This window comes from Camelina sativa, chromosome 7 (assembly GCF_030686135.1).
Source record: "Camelina sativa cultivar CO46 ecotype springtype chromosome 7, ASM3068613v1".
NCBI lineage: Eukaryota > Viridiplantae > Streptophyta > Magnoliopsida > Brassicales > Brassicaceae > Camelina > Camelina sativa.
The window spans coordinates 21,110,243-21,130,145 of NC_141886.1; the positions used below are offsets into that span (position 1 = coordinate 21,110,243).

General features: G+C 34.5%; 5 protein-coding genes across 7 annotated transcripts; 4 read left to right on the forward strand and 1 right to left on the reverse strand.

The window, feature by feature from the left end:
* The first annotated feature begins 561 nt into the window (after window positions 1–561).
* LOC104701494 (aluminum-activated malate transporter 5-like) lies at window positions 562–3,599 on the forward strand. The gene is made up of 6 exons (XM_010417186.3): window positions 562–1,200; window positions 1,626–1,763; window positions 1,855–2,124; window positions 2,216–2,352; window positions 2,420–2,566; window positions 2,789–3,599. Exons 1-6 carry the CDS (start codon window positions 882–884, stop codon window positions 3,395–3,397), a joined length of 1,620 nt encoding a protein of 539 aa, XP_010415488.2. The 5' UTR covers window positions 562–881; the 3' UTR covers window positions 3,398–3,599.
* Window positions 3,600–4,752: 1,153 nt separating this feature from the next.
* LOC104704749 (aluminum-activated malate transporter 5) lies at window positions 4,753–7,544 on the forward strand. Of its 2 annotated transcripts, none has more exons than XM_010420782.3 (6): window positions 4,753–5,223; window positions 5,664–5,801; window positions 5,888–6,157; window positions 6,258–6,394; window positions 6,465–6,611; window positions 6,834–7,544. In XM_010420782.3, exons 1-6 carry the CDS (start codon window positions 4,920–4,922, stop codon window positions 7,446–7,448), a joined length of 1,611 nt encoding a protein of 536 aa, XP_010419084.3. In that variant the 5' UTR covers window positions 4,753–4,919; the 3' UTR covers window positions 7,449–7,544. The 2 variants fall into 2 exon arrangements, 1 of the variants encoding a protein (XP_010419084.3); XR_015562175.1 differs by having other exon boundaries at window positions 4,783–5,223; window positions 6,258–6,351.
* Window positions 7,545–10,063: 2,519 nt separating this feature from the next.
* LOC104701495 (putative carboxylesterase 6) lies at window positions 10,064–11,585 on the forward strand. Its single transcript, XM_010417187.3, has one exon. The coding sequence runs from the start codon at window positions 10,361–10,363 to the stop codon at window positions 11,378–11,380; it is 1,020 nt and encodes a 339-aa protein (XP_010415489.1). The 5' UTR covers window positions 10,064–10,360; the 3' UTR covers window positions 11,381–11,585.
* A 1,604-nt stretch (window positions 11,586–13,189) lies between these two features.
* On the forward strand, window positions 13,190–14,345 carry LOC104701496 (protein PLANT CADMIUM RESISTANCE 12-like). The gene is made up of 4 exons (XM_010417188.3): window positions 13,190–13,448; window positions 13,546–13,617; window positions 13,712–13,921; window positions 14,133–14,345. Exons 1-4 carry the CDS (start codon window positions 13,322–13,324, stop codon window positions 14,207–14,209), a joined length of 486 nt encoding a protein of 161 aa, XP_010415490.1. The 5' UTR covers window positions 13,190–13,321; the 3' UTR covers window positions 14,210–14,345.
* On the reverse strand, window positions 14,316–17,605 carry LOC104701497 (transcription factor PERIANTHIA-like). 2 transcript variants are annotated; one of them, XM_010417189.2, is made up of 11 exons: window positions 17,230–17,605; window positions 17,062–17,126; window positions 16,902–16,951; window positions 16,563–16,790; window positions 15,976–16,053; window positions 15,836–15,895; window positions 15,654–15,731; window positions 15,497–15,554; window positions 15,121–15,392; window positions 14,788–15,033; window positions 14,316–14,643 (listed from the first exon to the last, which is right to left on the reverse strand). In XM_010417189.2, exons 1-11 carry the CDS (start codon window positions 17,295–17,297, stop codon window positions 14,497–14,499), a joined length of 1,350 nt encoding a protein of 449 aa, XP_010415491.1. In that variant the 5' UTR covers window positions 17,298–17,605; the 3' UTR covers window positions 14,316–14,496. The 2 variants fall into 2 exon arrangements, with proteins under 2 accessions (XP_010415491.1, XP_010415492.1); XM_010417190.2 differs by having other exon boundaries at window positions 15,997–16,053; window positions 17,230–17,603.
* Between the last annotated feature and the right edge of the window lie 2,298 nt (window positions 17,606–19,903).

Below are 19,903 nucleotides of genomic sequence, written 5' to 3' on the forward strand. Positions count from 1 at the left end.
GTTATTATTGTGAGCAATACCAATAATTTAAACAGTTTGGAGAAAACTGTCGACGTCAGTCAAAATCCACAAATCATATTGTTATAAGAATTTAGGAATAATCAATCTCATGTGAGGATGGGCACACTGGGTAGGGTAGGAGGCTTGGCTTTTGAGCATTAGTAAGGGAGTAGTACATGCGATGCGGTAGTAAGTTTCAAAAATGTCACACTCATGAGAGTGTCACGACCATGAAACTTTCCAATGTGTGTAATTTACTCACCTTCGCATTGGTCCATTTACATCGCACAGGTCCTCGAAGATTTAATTCTCAGGTTGTTTATCCAAACTGTTTGGGACAATCTTACTCGTCAATATGTTATTATTATGTACCTGAGCCAAACAAGTAATGCGACCTTTTCCTAAAAACGTGTAGATTTAGAGATTATTATAATTATTACTATATCAGTCTTTTTGTTACATACACCATTAGAACCAAATCAATCAATAATAAAAACAAATAATCTGATTAAACGGCATATTACTTTTCCATTCATACATTTACAGCTCCACAGTTCTCACGTCTAAAAATCATTTTTTGACACGTTTAGTGGTTATATAGCTTAATGATTGATGTCAACCAACAACAAAAAAAATTATAAACGGGGTAATCATCAAAATTATAATGTAGACTAGTTGCGACAGATGATATATATTCATAATAAAAAAAAATCATATAGAAAAATTATAGAGATGATGAACCAAAGGCATGCATTGATTGTGTAGTAGTACAAAACAAATCCTTGATAAATACTATATCAAGAAACATCTCTCTTATTTGTAAGAATCTCTCTCAAGGTTCTTTAGATTTTGTCAGAATAATTACTGGAAACAAAATAATAATGGGAGGCCAAATGGGATCATCAGTCCCGGAGCCAAACAGAGAGAAGCTTCTGTGGCAGTACTCCAGCGACGTAGCCGATGGTCGTCGTGACTCTAAGTTCTTCCGTTGTTGTTCTTGGAGGGCTCTCTACGAGGCTCCGGCTAAGTTGTACGCGATGGGACATTCTGATCGTCGGAAGCTTTATTTCTCTTTCAAGATGGGGGTTGCTCTCGCACTCTGTTCCTTTGTCATCTTCCTCAAAGAGCCGCTTCGAGATGCTAGTAAATTTGCAGTTTGGGCTATCCTCACTGTTGTCCTCATTTTTGAGTATTGCGTTGGTATTGATTCTTAACACTGAGCCTTGTTTATGATTGGATCTTTTAGTTTTGTGATTTGGTTATTTTGGAATCTTGAACTCAACACATGCGAACCAAATCTAGTGATATTTCCTTTGATCCTAAGACTATTCACTTTTTTTTTTGGATTCAATCTTTCCATTTGGATTGGTTCTGATTGAGTTACATTTTAATGTATTAATCACATTTTCAGATCAACTCTTACACTTTATTTCTTTTCTTTTTATGAAAAATAAAGACACCATTTGGTTAAATACTAATTTCCTTCTTTTTCTTTTTTTGAATTTAGTATTTTTCTATCTTCTCTATTCCGATTTACTTATTGACTTGCATTTTGCTGTTTTATTTAACTTACATTTTCAGATCAATTCGTATACTATTGAGTCACTTTTATGTTAAATTTGCAGGAGCAACTTTGGTTAAAGGATTCAATAGAGCTTTAGGCACAATGTTAGCTGGAGGACTTGCTCTTGGCATCGCGCAGCTCTCTCTTTTAGCAGGAGAGTTTGAAGAAGTCGTCATTGTAATCTGCATATTCCTTGCAGGTTTGCAACATTATTTCACTTATATGTATCGCCACATTTCCATTACACAAAAATGAGAATACTAACATTGTTTTTTCTTTGTCTATATCAGGTTTTGGTGCTAGTTATTTGAAACTCTACGCGGTCATGAAACCATACGAATACGCATTCAGGGTCTTCAAGTTGACATATTGTATCGTTCTTGTTTCCGGGAACAACTCGAGAGATTTCTTAAGCACTGCTTATTACAGGATCTTGCTTATTGTTCTTGGTGCAACCATTTGTTTGCTTGTGAATTTATTTCTGTTTCCGATATGGGCCGGGGAAGATCTCCATAAACTGGTGGCTAAAAACTTCAAGACTGTGGCAAATTCCCTAGAAGGTTAGAGATAAATACATAATCTGTCATTAGATGGTTGGCTTATTATTTCAATGTCCCTTATCTCAAGGTTTGTGCATGCTTTATATTTTAGGATGTGTGAATGGTTACTTGGAATGTGTGGAATACGAGAGAATACCCTCGAAGATTCTCACGTACCAAGCTTCGGATGATCCATTATACAGCGGGTACAGATCAGCTGTTCAATCAACAAGCCAAGAAGATTCTCTGGTATGTTTTTGTAGTAGAGACAACAACTTACAATATATAACATTAAAAAAACCTCTGTTTTTTGCAGCTTGATTTTGCCATATGGGAGCCTCCACATGGACCTTACAAAACGTTTAACCATCCCTGGAAAAACTATGTCAAACTTAGTGGTGCAGTGAGACATTGTGCTTTCACAGTCATGGCAATGCATGGTTGCATTCTATCAGAGATACAGGTTAAGTTCCTTATTACTAATATTTCATTAAACCAATACTCTTTATGTTACTATGCATTGCAACCTTTTGCTACTAAGGTGAATGATTATTAGAAAGTAAATGTATCGGTTCACCTTATACCAAAATGACACATAAATTTAGTAACTTGAGAAAGAAGTCTAGTAGTACTTAATCTGTTTTGTTAAATGATACGTGACATATTCGGATGTGTGATATGGCAGGCAGCTCCAGAGAAAAGACATGCTTTTAGTAACGAGCTTCGGAGAGTTGGTAACGAAGGAGCAAAAGTTTTACGTTTGTTTGGAGAAAAAGTTGAGAAAATGGAGAAGCTAAACCTAAGCCTCGGAGAGATTCTTAAAGACGTTCAAAATGCAGCAGAGGCACTGCAAATGAAGATAGACAGTAAATCATATCTTCTTGTCAACTCAGAAAGCTGGGCATCTATTAAAGAGCAAGCTGAAGCTGAAGAAGCTCGAGAAAAAGAACAAGAAGCCAAAGACGACGAGACCAAAGTGATCACATCCTTAAGCCAGATTTGGGATAACAACAACAATCATCAGGGTAATGATCACTCTCGGAATTGGATGTCAACAGAGAGTATGATGTTCAAGAACCGGGAGGTGTGGCCAAGCGCGTCCTTCATTGGTGGTAATGTTGTGAATGAGATCGAATGTAAAGTATACGAAAGTGCGAGTTCGTTGTCTTTGGCTACGTTTTCTTCTCTTCTGATCGAGTTTGTTGCGAGGCTACAGAATGTTGTCAACGCCTTTGAGGAGCTTAGCACAAAAGCTGGTTTCAAAGATCCTGTTGATCAGATTCCTAAGGTTTGAATGTGTAGAAGATGTGATTCGGGCGTGGTGCCACCTTACTATTATCATGAATGTTGCAAGTGATTTGAAAGTATCATAAAACAAATATAAGTTACATTATTCTTTTGTTTTGTGTATTTCTGGTTAAATCATTTTGATTACATGTTTAAAGGACTGTCTATATAGTTTCTATTTATGATAAAATAAAATAAAAATTTCTCTTTTTTTTTTTTTTTGAAATTTCGATTTTGACAAAAGTATTTTTGCACAGTTTTTACCGGACCCAGAAGAAAATTTTACAAGGATCAAAAAAATGAAACAGTTGAAATAACATGAAAAAAAAATTATTAATGTGATATAGGAGAATCGAACTTGGTTTGGGTGTCAACATCTAGAGGAAGACCAATTTTTCTGTTGAAACTTGAAACTTTTGGAATTTATATGCAAAATGTTTTCTTTTTGAATTTTACCTTGGTCCCCTTCCTCTCATAGTGGCGGAGCCAGTGAAGGAGCAGGGGTGTCAACTGACATCCATAAAATTTATAAAAACTTTAACTTAAGCTTATATATATATTACATAATGGTAAATTTGGTTTGTTTTTAGTGAATTGACACCCATGTCTCAGGTTCTACTACCCTTTTTTACTCCCTTTTTTTATTTTTTTATACTAAATTTTTTGGTGTTTATATAATCTCTTAAGTTTTAAATAAAAACTCCCATAATTTTTACATATTAGCAATATATGATCCTTCCCATAATTTTTACATATTAGCAATATATGATCCTCATAATCCATTATTCTGGCTCCGCCAGTCTCATGTAGGTCCACCAGTGATGCGGGGTTACTTGTCTGAGACTCTGAGTCCTATCGGTCCATTTACATTACATTAGACATGTTCACAAAAATTCTCAGATTGTTTATCTAATCTGTTCTTTTATTCTTGGGACAATCGTACTCGTCAAATATGTTTAATGTTTAGATTTAACTCTTTTTTTGTCAAACAATGTTTAGATTTAACAAACAAACAAAAAAACATAGTAAATCGTGTTATTATCAAAATTATTATGTAGCTTAGCAAAAATGTAATTCCACCATTTAGCTAAAAAACGTGGAGGTTTTGAGATTTATAATACTTACTATGTTAGTCTATTTTTACATATATATAATTAGAACCAAATTAATCAATAATAAAATCCAAACAAAAAAAATACAATTTGTCACAACAAGTCATATTACTTGTTCATTCATACATTACAGGTCCACAAAAGTTTTTCTTCTCAGTTTCTCACGTTTTAAATCAATTAGTAATTTTGACGTCAAAAAAAAAAAAAAAATCAATCTGTAAAAGTTTTTTGGACACTCTTGGTGCTTAATAGGTATATAAAACTATTGAGATGATGAACCAAAGGCATGCATTGATTGATCGTATAGTAACAAAACAAATCTCTCTCTGTATTACTAAAATATCTCTCTCTATTTGTAAGGACCACAAGAATCTCTTAGGTTCTGTAAATTTGTCACAATAATTTCTGGGAGGCCAAATGGGATCACTCCCAGTCCCAGAGCAAAACACAGAGAAGCTTCTTTGGCAGTCTACTAGCCACGTAGCCGATGGTGGTGACTCCAAGTACCGGTGTTGCTCGTGGAGGGCTCTCTACGAGGCTCCGGCTAAGTTGTACGCGATGGGACATTCTGATCGTCGGAAGCTTTACTTCTCACTCAAGATGGGGATTGCTCTGGCACTCTGTTCCTTTCTCATCTTCCTCAAAGAGCCGCTTCAAGATGCTAGTAAATTTGCAATTTGGGCTATCCTCACTGTTGTCCTCATTTTCGAGTATTACGTTGGTATTGATTCCTAAACTCTGAGCCTAGTTTATGATTGGATCTTTAAGTTTTGTGATATGTTTATGAGAATCTTGAATTCAAGACACTTGCACATGTGGACCAAATCGTTTAATCCAAAGTCTGTTTCCTTTTCTTTCTTTTTTTGGATTCAATCTTTCCATTCTGATTGGTTCTTATTAAGTGATAATCACATTTCAAATCAACTCGTATACTTTATTTGCTTGTTTGCTACTTAGATTGGATATTTTCGTGTTTTATTTTTATGAAATAAAGACACCAATTATATTGGAACTTACTAATTCCCTTCTTATATTTCTGGTTTCATTCTTTTTCTATTTTCTCTGTTCAGATTTACTTATTGACTTGTATTACTATACTGTTTTCTTCACATTTTCAGATCAGTTCTTATACTTTGAGTAACTTTTATGTTCAATTTTCAGGAGCAACTTTGGTTAAAGGATTCAATAGAGCTTTAGGCACATTGCTAGCCGTGGGACTTGCTCTTGGCGTCGCGCAGCTCTCTGTTTTAGCAGGAGACTTTGAAGAAGTGATCATCGTAATCTGCATATTCCTTGCAGGTTTGCAACATTGTCCACAATTCCATTACACACAAATGAGGGTACAATCATACAAACATATTATTCTTTTCCTTTGTCTATATCAGGTTTTAGCGCTAGTTATTTGAAACTCTACGCGGCCATGAAACCATACGAATATGCATTCAGGGTGTTCAAGATAACATATTGTATCGTTCTTGTTTCCGGGAACAACACAGGAGATTTCTTAAGCACTGCTTATTACAGGATTTTGCTTATATGTGTTGGTGCAACCATTTGTTTGCTTGTGAATGTATGTCTGTTTCCGATATGGGCCGGGGAAGATCTACATAAACTGGTGGCTAAACACTTCAAGACTGTGGCAAACTCCTTAGAAGGTTAGATAAAACATAATTTGTCATAACTTGGTATCATGGCTAGCTTTTTTTTTTTTTTTTTAAGTGTCCCTTATTTAAGGTTTTTGTTTAAATTCTTTAGGATGTGTGAATGGTTACTTGGAATGTATGGAATACGAGAGGATACCCTCGAAGATACTCACGTACCAAGCCTCGGATGATCCATTATACAGCGGGTACAGATCCGCTGTTCAATCGACAGGCCAAGAAGATTCTCTCGTATGTTTTTGCAGTACACTATTAAGAATTATGGTGATATAGCATTAAAGGACCTCTGTTATTTTTGCAGCTTGATTTTGCCATATGGGAGCCTCCACATGGACCTTACAAAACGTTTAACCATCCCTGGAAAAACTATGTCAAACTTAGTGGTGCAGTGAGACATTGTGCTTTCACAGTCATGGCAATGCATGGTTGCATTCTATCAGAGATACAGGTTAAGTTCCTTATTACTAATATTTCATTAAACCAATACTCTTTATGTTACTATGCATTGCAACCTTTTGCTACTAAGGTGAATGATTATTAGAAAGTAAATGTATCGGTTCACCTTATACCAAAATGACACATAAATTTAGTAACTTGAGAAAGAAGTCTAGTAGTACTTAATCTGTTTTGTTAAATGATACGTGACATATTCGGATGTGTGATATGGCAGGCAGCTCCAGAGAAAAGACATGCTTTTAGTAACGAGCTTCGGAGAGTTGGTAACGAAGGAGCAAAAGTTTTACGTTTGTTTGGAGAAAAAGTTGAGAAAATGGAGAAGCTAAACCTAAGCCTCGGAGAGATTCTTAAAGACGTTCAACATGCAGCAGAGGCACTGCAAATGAAGATAGACAGTAAATCATATCTTCTTGTCAACTCAGAAAGCTGGGCAGCGATCAAGGAGCAAGCTGAAGCTGAAGAAGCTCGAGAAAAAGACCAAGAAGCCAAAGACGACGAGACCAAAGTGATCACCTCCTTAAGCCAGATTTGGGATAACAACAACAACAACAATCATCAGAGTAATGACCAATCTCGGAAGTGGATGTCAACAGAGAGTATGATGTTCAAGAACCGAGAGATGTGGCCAAGCACGTCCTTCATTGGTGGTACTGTGGTGAATGAGATTGAATGTAAAGTATTCGAAAGTGCGAGTTCGTTGTCTTTGGCTACGTTCTCTTCTCTTCTGATCGAGTTTGTTGCGAGGCTGCAGAATGTTGTCAACGCCTTTGAGGAGCTTAGCACAAAAGCTGGTTTCAAAGATTCTGTCGATCAGATTCCAAAAGTTTGAATATGTAAAAGATGTGATTCGGGCGTGATACCACTTTAGTATTGTGAATGTTGCAAGTGACTTGAAAGCATAATAAAACAAATATAAGTTACATTATTCTTTTGTTTTATCTACTTCTAGTTAAGTAATTTTGATTACATGTTGAAAGGACCCTCTTTATAGTCTTTACTTTCAGATATATTTTTTTTTTTTTTCTGAATTTTGATTCTGATAAAAGTTTTTACAATGATTTTGATACATTGTACAGTGTTTTTTTTTTTTTTTTTTTGATTTTCAAACAACTTATTACACATTGAAGATTTTGCACACAAAAAAATTCCTAAATATTAGGTTATTTTACCAATTATTGAATCAAACAAGTAGGGCTGGGCATTCAAGTAACCCGTTCGGGTTCGGGTGTTACCCATTCGGGTTCAGGTAAACGGGTTTAGAAAAATAGAACCCATTGGGTATTTTTAGATATATGGGTTCGGTTCGGTTTGGGTACTATCGGGTTCGGGTCGGTTTGGGTTACAAATTTTAGAACCCAATTAGTACCCGAACTACCGGGTACCCGAAAAAATATAATTAAATTTAAATAAATTTAGTTAAATTTTGACTTACATAACAAAATATTTTAGATATTATGACTATTTTTGATATTTAGGTATAAAACTAAATAAATATTCAAAATTATAATTATAATTTTGGGGTAATTGCATTATATTAATGATAAATATTATAAATATGTTTATATGTTCGGGTTTAATGGGTACCCAAACGGGTTTCGGGTATTACCCGACCTAACCCGAACCCACGGATATTAGAAAATAGAACCCAATAGGGTTTTATAGGCAAACCCGTACCCAACCCGAACCCAGTTTTCGGGTCGGGTTCCGAGTTGGGTATTCGGGTACGGTTTTTGTGTCATCCTTTCTTATATATGTATCTAAATAAATCCTAACTAAATTCTCTACAATCTTTATAATCAAACACAATGATTTTCTTATTTAATAATATTAATTTTCTAAAATCTATTTACCTAATTTAAAGTAATATGTTAGATTAAAATATAATTCTCTTTTCACTTTTATTTAATTTTATATTTAATTATTTAAATTACTATTTAATATATTAAGTTAATAAAATTTTAGATTTTTTTTAGTATATGATGTGATTTGAATTTTTATAAACGGATATATATTTTAAAAATTGTTTTAGAATTTTTGTAACCAAACAAGTATATTCGGATATAGATTATTTCACATTTGAGTTATTTTAATATATAATGAATATTTATCTTAATTTTTTTATTAATTATTGTGAGAACACATATATAACAATGTAATATTTATATTAAAACTCAAATAAACTTGATCTATTAATAATATATTCAAAAGTTTTTTTTTTAAATTGTCCTAGTTTTCGTGTGATAAACCGTGTTGTGTGTGTGAAGTGTACACTATAATTGTGTTTGACACCTTTAATACATATAACAAAAAAAACAAAAAAAAATCGAACTCAACAAACATGAAAATGGGTTTGTCCTACTTTTGTCAACACTATCATCCTATTATTATACATTATTTATCCCACCTTAGCTCCCTCCTACTTGCCCATTCTTTGATTGGCTTAACACAGAAATTACCAATCTACTTTCACTACCATATATACTTCTATCAACTTTTCAGGATAATTTGAACAAATAATAAGTTCTCCAGCATGCATTATTGTTACCACTTTTTTATTGAATGAATGTAAAATGTATTCACACAAAAAAAAAATCTTATTTACATTGTATATAACCTCATTATTTATTGTTACATTATGGTTCGTTCACCAAATTTTTCTTTTAAAAAAAGTCATTTCTGTTTACAACATTATCATATACCCATTAGCTACAGAAAAAATCTTGCATTTACATTTAACTTTGTTTAAAGACCAATTACCAAACAGTTCTATAATAGAAAGGTTACTAATTTCAACATGGAGATTTGACCCCCAATATTTATTAATGATGCTAGCTAACTGTACATTATAAACAACTAACTGTTACTAATACACACAACATAATAAAATGTTTCATAAAAATAGAAAAGCATGTAGAAATGTTTCCTTTACTTTACGTAGATAATAAAATAAACAAAAAGAAAATGAAAAGATTGGTGCATGAACAATGTAGAACAAACGTGGGCAATGCATCTTTTTGGTAAGTGCATTTTGACAAAACCCTTCACAACCAATCCCATACTTCGTCTGACTCTATGCCGTTGAAAAATGGGAGACTATCACCCACCACCACAATCTTTTCATGTCCACGTGCCACTTTCAACTTTCCAATAAATATTATTTGTCATACGATTTGGTGAATGGAAAGCTATAAGAGAAAATAATAATAATATCACTACAGTCCATCGACTAGCTCACAACGAAATAGTCACGTTGAGTTTTGCCTCCCACGCTCATTGGATAAGAACAACCCTTTTCTAAGTCTTATTCACACGTTTCTGTTGTATCAGCAGTGACGACAATTTCTTTAAAATAAAGTTTTAGAGAAATTAATACATTCTAAAAAAAAAGGAAAAAAATAAACAGAGATAATTGTGACTTAGATCGTATAGAAGTATTAATCGTCAAATTGTTATATTGAAGAAAATCACGTGGTACCTTCTGGTCCTAGAGATTTCAACTACATATAGTAAATAACAAAGAGAGTAATAGCCGACAAATTTAGTTTGGTTTCAATTATTGATAGTGTTTCGATGAAAAAGTATAGTTGAAAATGTTTTCGACCTTACCCGTCTCCATCACCCTCCACTATACAACCTCTTCCTATATAAGAAGTCTCCAACTACATCAATCTCCCAAACTCTAATAAGAAAGCTCTCTTTGTGTCACGAAACTTGCACAAATCATACATAAAAATCAGAAACATGGGAGCCACCACATTGACCCATGTGACCACCATTAACCCTAATAACACAAACATTCATGGACCGGTCGTAGACGAAGTTGAAGGCCTTATAAGAGTTTACAAAGACGGCCACGTGGAACGAACCCAAGTCGTGCCGTGTGTGGGTACCTCACTACCCCTCGAGCTCGGCGTGACTTGCTCCGATATTGTCATAGACAAGTTGACCAACGTATGGGCACGTCTCTATGTCCCGATGATGACAACGACGACCAAGTCGTCGGTCTCTAAGTTACCTTTGATTGTCTACTTCCACGGTGGAGGATTCTGCATCGGCTCAGCTTCTTGGTCGTGTTACCACGAGTTCTTGGCTAGATTGTCCGCTCGCTCACGGTGTTTGATCATGTCTGTAAATTACCGTCTAGCCCCTGAGAACCCTCTTCCTGCAGCTTACGAAGACGGGGTCAATGCCATTCTTTGGCTGAACAAAGCAAGAAACGATACCTTGTGGGCCAAGCTATGTGACTTTAGCAGGATTTTCTTGGCCGGAGACAGCGCCGGAGGCAACATCGCGCACCAAGTCGCAGCAAGATTAGCATCCACCGAGCTAAAGCCACTGGAGATAGAAGGAGCCATCCTGATTCAGCCTTTCTTCGGCGGGGAGGCGCGTACTGAGAGCGAGAAGCGCGTGGGGAACAACAAAAGATCGGTGCTGACACTGTCGTCTTCTGACGCGTGGTGGAGGCTGTCTTTGCCACGTGGTGCAAACAGAGAGCATCCGTATTGTAAGCCGGTGAAAACAAGGTCGTCAACGGTGATGATGAGGACGCTGGTGTGCGTGGCGGAGATGGATCTGCTGATGGACAGAAACATGGAGATGTGCGATGGTAGTAATGAGGAAGTGATCAAGCGCGTCGTGTATAAAGGCGTTGGTCACGCGTTTCATGTTCTCGGTAAGTCTCATCAGCTTGCGCACACCACAACTCTAGAGATGTTGTGCCACATCGACGCTTTTATCAACCACTACGAACCCTTTAATTAGTTCTGTCTATGGTATAATCTTTTTTTCTTTTTCATAGTGGTTCTCTCTTATATATTTGTATCATACGTACTAAAAAATATTTTTGTGTTGTATATCATATAGTGAATATAATCTTGAGTGAGTCCTAGAAGATGTAAGTTGTGTTGATTCAATCAAGGTTCATTGTTACGTATCATCATATCACTATAAAATTGGTTTACGAAAAGTTTTTTTTGTAGTATAAATTATTTTAAAATTTTGTTTTAATTAAATTTTAATAGTTCACCTTCAACAAAATAAGATATTTAAATTAAAAAAAAAAAAAGAAGAGAAGAAGAAGAAGAAGAAGATAAACAGACTTCTCAATATATAGAGCAGCGTGCATGCTGTTGGGAATGGGCCATATCCCATATAGCTGCATGGCTTGGATTGATGAATCTGGACTTTTGTAGGTTCAAGCACACAAAAAAAAAATTAAGATATGAAATTCAAAGTTTTTTTTTTTTGTTAAAAGGTTGAGATTTGAGATTAAAGATGTAAGAATATAACTACTAATAACTTAAATAATGTCTTCGAATGAAGCAGACACTTCTAGTGGCGGACAAATTGTAGACAAAAAGACTAGTTCGTGGTTGGTTTTGAAGGCAACCTCATTTTCTTGTTCTTTTCCCCCATTTTAACCTATGTTTTTTATTTTATTTATTAGAGTACAAAATCAGCATTATTATCATTCGTGACTTTCGGAACACCAGCATTATCAATGTAAGACACTAACGTTGACCATTTATTTTTCTGCCACTTTTTTCTCTTGGATATAATGGCAAAGTTGAAAACATGTTGTGGACTATATATAGACCATTTTGTTTAGGTGTTATGGGTTAGGAATTATGATTAAGAATTTAGTGTTTACGTTTTAGGACTTAGTTAGTTTAACTTTTACAGGTTACTTAAATTTAAGAATTTAGGGTCCAACCTTTACATATTTGATTATTTGTTTATATAATTTAGAGTGTTTTCACAACTCATTTATTTTTATATAAGTCACAGTTTTTACTTATATTAGATATTGTAGAAATTTGTAATTGAATGCATCGAGATTGACACTATACTTTTTCTCTAAAAATGATTAGAAAAATATATTTTTTAAAAATATTTGTAAAAAATGGTAACATTTCCTTTTAATATATTATAAAAACAATCTTTTCGAAAAATAATATATATACAAGGCCACAATTTTATAATTTGCCTTGAGCTTCTATTGATCTTAGAACTGCACTCAATGCAATAAACCATATTTTCTCGAAAACCTTCATATCGTAAAGGTTCTCTCTTTCATGTCTCAATTTTACTCAAGGTGTTTGGGCATAAACCACTATCCTGGACAAGAATCAAAAGTGAAGTGTCTCACTCACCACTAAGTACCAAATCACCAGCTATTTCTAAGTTTTCTCTAGAAGCAAAAACTTTTTTCAAGAACCTTAACTTGTAGTCAACTTGCTTAATAGATTTTAACTTCTGTTAGGTCAACTAAATACGTTTACAAATTATATTGTGGATAATCTTCTCTCTCTTTTTTTGGGTCTAATAGGGTCAAATTGTCTATCCAAAACGGTTTTCTATTTTTGTATAATTACAACAACTAGTTTACATATTACACTATAAAGTTACTACTACATTTAGATAAATCGTTATCAACCATTTGATATCTCATCTTCGTCTATAAGTTTTTTTCACCAACAATTTTGACGCTTCTCTTCTCTAGCTAATCTTGTATTGAAGGTCTTTTTTGGTGCGTATGTCCAGCTCCAATCGAAAACAAGTATAATTTTTTTTTTCTTCCATATTTCTCTCTCACAAGTCTTGAGAAAACATTATTTTATTTTGTGCTCGAAAAAAAGTTCTAACAATTCACGTCGAGAAAATCAGTTGAATTTGGTATAATTGTTATTAATAAAACTGAAAATGTATGGGAATGGGCCGGTGTTTAAGGCGGAGGGGACGTCGTTCCGGGATCAACCGTACGCCGAACAGCTTCCTCAGGGACTATGGACCACCGGTCTTTGCGATTGTCACGAAGATGCTCACATTTGTACGTATATATATATCAAAACGTATCTCTTCATGTTTGATTGATCTTTCTATCTTCTTTGTTGTATCAAATCAAATGGGTTTGTTTCTTGTTTTAGGTGTTCAGACAGCTATAATGCCATGTATCTCCTTCGCTCAAAACGTCGAGATCGTTAACAGAGGAACCATATGTAAGAAACACCATAATTTACCTTTAACATAATAACATCAAATTTGTGTAAACAAAACAAAATCTAAAAAAGTTGGATTTGGGGGGAAATGCAGCTTGTATGAACGCAGGTTTGATTCATCTAGCGTTAGGCTTTGTGGGTTGTTGTTGGCTTTATGCGTTCCCAAGCCGGACCACGCTTAGGGAACATTTCGCATTGCCTGAGGAACCATGCCGTGACTTTTGGGTCCATATCTTTTGTACCCCATGCGCTATTTGTCAAGAATCTAGAGAGCTCAAGAACCGCGGCGCTGACCCTTCCATCGGTATTCTTCTAAATCCTTCAACGACATCTTTAAAAATAAAAATAAAAAATTTCAAAGACCAGATGCATATATTGTAAACAAGGTTGTGTTTTTTGGTTGAATAAATTTAACATTTATTCAAAAAAACAAAAAACAAAAAACAAAAACATAAAATTAAGGTTCCACAAGATTCACAAAATACATTTTCTTGTTTTTTTTGGGTGATTTTCAGGTTGGCTTTCGAATGTAGAGAAATGGAGCCGAGAGAAAGTAACTCCTCCCATAGTAGTACCTGGCATGATTCGCTAGCTGATATACTTGTCATACGATGCAGCCATTATCTCTTACGGTTTTTAACTTTTATGTAGATAATGTAAGCTTCTTGTGTATCTCAGATTAGTTAGGGGAAAGTAAATAACAAAAAAAAACGTTGATTGATTCTGAATGGTAACGTTCACTACCGACTAAATAAACAAATGATCTAAGACGCTAAAGAGGAGAGAGCTTTTGGTCTTTTCATTAAAATATGTGAATGTGAAAATCTCAAGACCAGAACTATGCTTTCCTTTGGTCATGACTCATATAACAAGGCTTCTCTAGTCTCTAGGTCGGGCTAACCATAGAGAGCTAAGTGCTCTAAGCCGAGAAATATAGTCGTGGATGACCAAAAACGCGCGAGCGGCTTGTCGTGTAGTGAGAATTCTGTGTAGCTGTTGCAGAGTTTGTTGCCTTAATAGATCTGCCTGCAAAGACATAACAACCTTTTTCAGGTTCTTGATTTGTAATGCCAAATATTGTTATTGTCGAGAGAGAGAGAGAGAGAGAGAGAGAGAGAGAGAGAGAGAGAGAGAGAGAGAGAGAGCGGGAGAGGCTTTGTGTTTTTCTACCTGGCGAAGGAAGTTCTCGAGAGTGCCAAGTTTCCCCATGGCCATAGCCATATGACCCATATAGTCAGCAACATTTGCTGAAGAGTTTGGACCCATTGAAGCAGAGGAAAGAGTCTCGAGAAGCGATTGTTGCAGCGCTTCCATGCCTTGTGACAATGCATCTTCTGCTTGCTGAGACGACTGTTGAAGGTTGCAAATGCCTATCAACTGCTGATCAGTCAACGGATCCACATGGTTCCCCAATATCTAACACAATGTACCAAACTATGAAAAAAATGAACAAAACCAATGATTGTGAAACAAAAAATGTTTTGAACCTTTTCTTTTTTTTACCTTAAGTAGCTCAGATGATCTAAATCCACCTAACCACATGAAAAATCTCTCAGCTGGCGTCTTCCACATGCCTGAGAGCATATGAAAGACGTCAACTTTAGTGCCAATTCCTTTTAGCCTGAATATTTCATTGTAGTGACTCATCACAGCATCTACTAGCATGCGTAGCTCGTTGTCACCTAACTGAGAATTCACACCCGATCTTAAGTCGTTGATCAGCCTTTGATGTTCCTCCTTCCAACGTGTATATTCCAACTCAAATGAAAAGGCACCTACAAACATAAAAAAACCAAAACTTCATCCTTAGTAAAAAGATCACTTCCATGTTACCAAAGGAGCCAAGAAGTGTTTTATGTGGGATTCTGAAAAGTCTTACCATTTCCAGCTGGCAAGTGTGTGTGATTCGCTGTAACTCCGCTTTCAACCACACTTCCCTGAATACAAGAGAAGACCATTAACACAAATCAATAGAACTTGAAGCTTACAGAACACATTTCAAGATGTTAATAGTGTTAAATTAGTCAGTTCCAGACCTGTTGGCGAACTCGTTTGAGCTCTTCCTCTAGCTGCGCAAGCCTGACTCGACTATTCTCAAGTTGCTGAACATATGCCTGTTAAGATACAATGCAATCCAAAATATGACGTAAATACAAAGATAGTGGAAGATAAAAAAAAAACACAGTCTCACGAATCAGCTACACTATATATAATATACCTTTTTCCTCAATCGACTTTTCCTAGCAGCCTCACGGTTCTGAGCCAGTCTTCTAAGTGTCTGCCAAGAACTCGATACATCAATGCTCATTCCACCCAGAAACAGATCCAAAACTCAAGTGATTCAATAAGAAAATCTACCCTTTGTTCACTAGATTTCACCTTGGATTGATCTGAACAATTTGTAGCCAAAACCACCCCTTGATGAACTCCATTTAACTATATAACACAAACAAACAATATGCATCAATGTAACTGAAAGCCATGGGCCAGTAGTAAAAAAAGCATTATCACTTTACAAGCAATTCCATTTTTTCAAAAGCCATGGGCCACTGAATTCCATATTATATATCAATAAAAAGCAAAAAACTTTACAAGCAGCTACAATTTTATAAGCAATGGGTCAAGTAAAGTTCATATCATCATCATACACATAAAAAGGAAGAAACTTTACATGAACTTTGTAAGTTCAACAAAGCAATCATCCAGGGTGTGTCACATTAGACCAAAAGAACCAAAAAAACACAGACATAATCTGAGCAAACAATATAGATCGAATTCCAAGGTGACATATCAATGAGGAAAAAATTTATAAAAACCAAAAAGGGACAAAACAAAACTCCAAAGTGAAGAAACAAACAGAAATGAAAATGAAAAAAGAAAGAAACAGAATCTTTTAATCTTATTTTTAGCGGATGGTTTAAACGAAGAAGACAAAGGAACAAAACCTGAGTCTTGTCATCAGTATCAATATCTGTGGAAGTGTCAGTATGTTGACTGTTATCAGCCATAGCTGAAACCGAATCACACCAGTTCTCTAAACTGCCGTTCACTTCTCCTCCTCCTCCTCCTCCTCCTCCTACTAACCTTGTCCCTTTCTGGTATACTAACTGTCCTGTGTCCAAACACTCATCTTCTACTTCAAGTCTCTCCCTCAAGCCACCACAATCCATACCCTAAAACAGAGTAATACATACATACATAGAACAAAGCATCAGAAATAAGAGACCCCTTTTTTGTTTCTTATTATAAAATTTGGGTTTGGTGAAATGGAATCAAACTCTTACCGTATCAAACGTCGTGTAGTGTAAGTTGGCCGAAGAAGCAATAGTGACATCTGCAAAAGAAAAATGGAACAACCAAACTTGAGATTCCTCCAACAAAGCTTAAACCATTTTTGTGTACTTGTGTATGTAAAAAGTAAGATGAGAAAAAAAAGAAGCTGACTTGGACTTAAATCATGATGAAACCCATTGACTGATTGATGAAACTCTTCAAGACAAGTATCTCCTCTGTTTTAAAAACAGAGAAACAAAAAAAGATTAGTTTTTTATTTATTTATTTATTTATGTGTCTAAAGCTTTTGAAGATTTGGGAGATGTTTGTTTATTTTACCTGAAGAAGTAAGAGGATTGAGAGTAGAAATCAGGGTTGAAAGGAACGGTCTTGAAGCTGCTCTGCATTGTTTAAAGAGAGAAAAGAAGAAGACAAACACACCACACCAACAAAATCAGAGAAAGAAAAAGAAGTGAGCTTTCGTCTAGAGTTGGGTTTTCAGAAAGTTAAAAGAGAGGGAGAGATGAAAAAAATTCATTAAAGAGGTGAAAAGATGGCGAATCAGTACGGCTTGAGGAGGAGGAGGATTCATCATTATTATAAATCATAAAAATAACGAATTATATATGGAGACAGAGACAGAGAGAGAGAGAAGAATCAGAGAAGAGATTTTGAGATTTTAATTTTGATGATAAAAATAAATTAAATGAATTGCGTCTGAGAGGGTGGGATTTTAGTTTCCCAATAACCAACACACACACCCACGTACCACCTCTTTTTAAAAATTTCTTTCTATTGTTATTATTATTATTATTTTATTACTATTGTTTTCCTCTTTTGGTAATGTAACATTTTACTACTACTAATTTGCTGTCTTGTGTCATTTGGTTTTGAAACATTCGTGAACATTTCCATAATCATAACTCTTTTCAGCTTTCATTTTGCGCTAATGAAGGGGGATTTCTAGTTTCCCAATCACCAACATACACAAAGAAAATCTATTGTTATTATTACTGTTTTCTTCTTTTGGTATGTTACATTTACTACTAATTAACTTGCTGTCTTTTGTGTGTCATATAGTTTTGAAACTCTCTTGAAACATTTCCATAATCATAACTCTTACAGCTTTGATTATGCTCTAATGAAGGGGATTATAGTTTCCCAATCACCAACACACAGACACAACTAAGGTTTTTTTCAGTATTTTAAAAATTCTTTTGTTATTATGACTCGTTTTTGCTCTTTTGGTATGTGTATTTTACTAAGTTGATATTTTTGTGTTGTGTAGTTTTGAAACATTCGTGAGTATTTCCATAATTTATAACTCTTTCAACTTTCATTATGCGCTAATGAAGGGGGATTCTAGTTTCCCAGTAACCAGCACAAACATTTACTAATTTACAAACAAAAATTTAAAAAATCCTTTGTTATTACTATTTTCCTCTTTTGGTATATTATACTAAATTGCTATTTTTGTGTATGTAAATTTGAAAAACGATCATGAGTATTTCCATAATTATAACTCTTCCAACTTTCATTATGCGCTAATGAAGGGGATGTGGGCAATTCTCATTGATATATCATATATGCAGTTGGACTGACTTCATTTCATTAATTTCTTCCAACAGTTGTATTTTTTCTTATCAATATCAAAACGTTAAAATACAACCGTTGGAAGAAATTAATACGTGATATAATGTAATTTGAACATTGCGACTATTTATCCAAAAAAAATCGAATATAAACCCGATTTTAGTCCTTTTTTAAGTATTTTGTTTAAATTTTAAATACAAATAGTTAAACATATAGTGACATTTCGATATTTTCTTCTAGTTGTAGACAAATAAAATAAAGTTACATAGAGATGGTGCTATACACTTCCCCATCAACCTTGAGTGATGAAGATTTATAGATGGAAGTACTCTCTGTGTTTTCAATCAAAAACTATTTGAGTCTACAAAACCCGGCAGATACTATACAGCCATACAGGACTCAGAGTACATAACTATTGAGTCTCATTTTCTATTTCTCACACAACCAATTCATGAAGTAGTTATCAACAACGCAACGCATGGGATCAACTTAATTAGAGTTTGTAAGTCGCATCAGATATTAATCATCATATAAAGCTTGCTTAATGTCTTTTTTCCCCCTATAATAACTAATCCTCCCCATAATTACATGAGAGACATAAAGACATGCATCTACATAGACCCTACTTTGAAGTTTGATGTTAATTGTTTCTTTGATTTGTTTTCTTTTGAACAAACTATGTTAATTAATGTTTCTAGTCGGTTAGTTTCAACTTAGAAAATGTGGGGAGGACAATCGTATTCGAGTGTCTTTCGATAATTTAACTACGCGATTGTATAAATAGTTATTGTTATTATTACAAATTTGTTAAAAACATATATTTCACTATATGCATGGAATAAAAATGTGTATATATATTTAGTGTATGTATATGTAATGGAGAGCCTGGGCGTTTTCAGATACAGAGAGTGTCATTTCCATCTTGTTTTACTGTCTGCCAAAGTTGAAAATGGCCTCTCGACCACTGCCACTCTCAGTTTTTATTTCTATTTTCTCATGCACAAAAGATTACAAAAAAAAAAAGTTTTAAAATGTTGTTTTTTTCTTTTTATATAATCTAATTATTTTAACTAGCAAAAATAGGAAAAGCTTATTATGACTTCTTCTAATCGATTAGTCAAACTTGTAATTAAGATACTCATGAATCATGATGATGTATTGTTGAAACGATGCGTTTTTTATTCTCTCCTTCTCTCCTGTAAAATTGTCAAAAGCCTATATAGCCTCCTAAAAGCTGTTATTTTCACAATGAGTGTTTTTATTTATTATTTTAATTTAATTAACTTTCTTTTAAGTTTAATTTAAAAAAAAACAGATATTAATGAAATCTAGTTACCATAAAACGGGCACTAGTCTGGCTGGCTGTGGCTTCTGCCCTGAAGTTGATGTGATGTTGATTGAAAGCAAATTAAAAATCTCC

What these genes read in the sequence shown, in the direction of transcription:
- LOC104701494 (XM_010417186.3), top strand. Translation starts at nt 882, where the DNA reads ATGGGAGGCCAAATGGGATCATCAGTCCCGGAGCCAAACAGAGAGAAG. An exon ending in AATCTGCATATTCCTTGCAG is followed by an intron (nt 1,764 to 1,854) that starts GTTTGCAACATT and finishes TGTCTATATCAG; the next exon opens with GTTTTGGTGCTAGTTATTTG. An exon ending in GCATTCTATCAGAGATACAG is followed by an intron (nt 2,567 to 2,788) that starts GTTAAGTTCCTT and finishes GTGATATGGCAG; the next exon opens with GCAGCTCCAGAGAAAAGACA.
- LOC104704749 (XM_010420782.3), top strand. Translation starts at nt 4,920, where the DNA reads ATGGGATCACTCCCAGTCCCAGAGCAAAACACAGAGAAGCTTCTTTGG. An exon ending in AATCTGCATATTCCTTGCAG is followed by an intron (nt 5,802 to 5,887) that starts GTTTGCAACATT and finishes TGTCTATATCAG; the next exon opens with GTTTTAGCGCTAGTTATTTG. An exon ending in GCATTCTATCAGAGATACAG is followed by an intron (nt 6,612 to 6,833) that starts GTTAAGTTCCTT and finishes GTGATATGGCAG; the next exon opens with GCAGCTCCAGAGAAAAGACA.
- LOC104701495 (XM_010417187.3), top strand. Translation starts at nt 10,361, where the DNA reads ATGGGAGCCACCACATTGACCCATGTGACCACCATTAACCCTAATAAC.
- LOC104701496 (XM_010417188.3), top strand. Translation starts at nt 13,322, where the DNA reads ATGTATGGGAATGGGCCGGTGTTTAAGGCGGAGGGGACGTCGTTCCGG. An exon ending in CGTTAACAGAGGAACCATAT is followed by an intron (nt 13,618 to 13,711) that starts GTAAGAAACACC and finishes GGGGAAATGCAG; the next exon opens with CTTGTATGAACGCAGGTTTG. An exon ending in CGGCGCTGACCCTTCCATCG is followed by an intron (nt 13,922 to 14,132) that starts GTATTCTTCTAA and finishes GGTGATTTTCAG; the next exon opens with GTTGGCTTTCGAATGTAGAG.
- LOC104701497 (XM_010417189.2), bottom strand. Translation starts at nt 17,297, where the DNA reads ATGCAGAGCAGCTTCAAGACCGTTCCTTTCAACCCTGATTTCTACTCT. An exon ending in TGAAATCTAGTGAACAAAGG is followed by an intron (nt 15,896 to 15,975) that starts GTAGATTTTCTT and finishes AGTTCTTGGCAG; the next exon opens with ACACTTAGAAGACTGGCTCA. An exon ending in TCAAACGAGTTCGCCAACAG is followed by an intron (nt 15,555 to 15,653) that starts GTCTGGAACTGA and finishes TCTTGTATTCAG; the next exon opens with GGAAGTGTGGTTGAAAGCGG.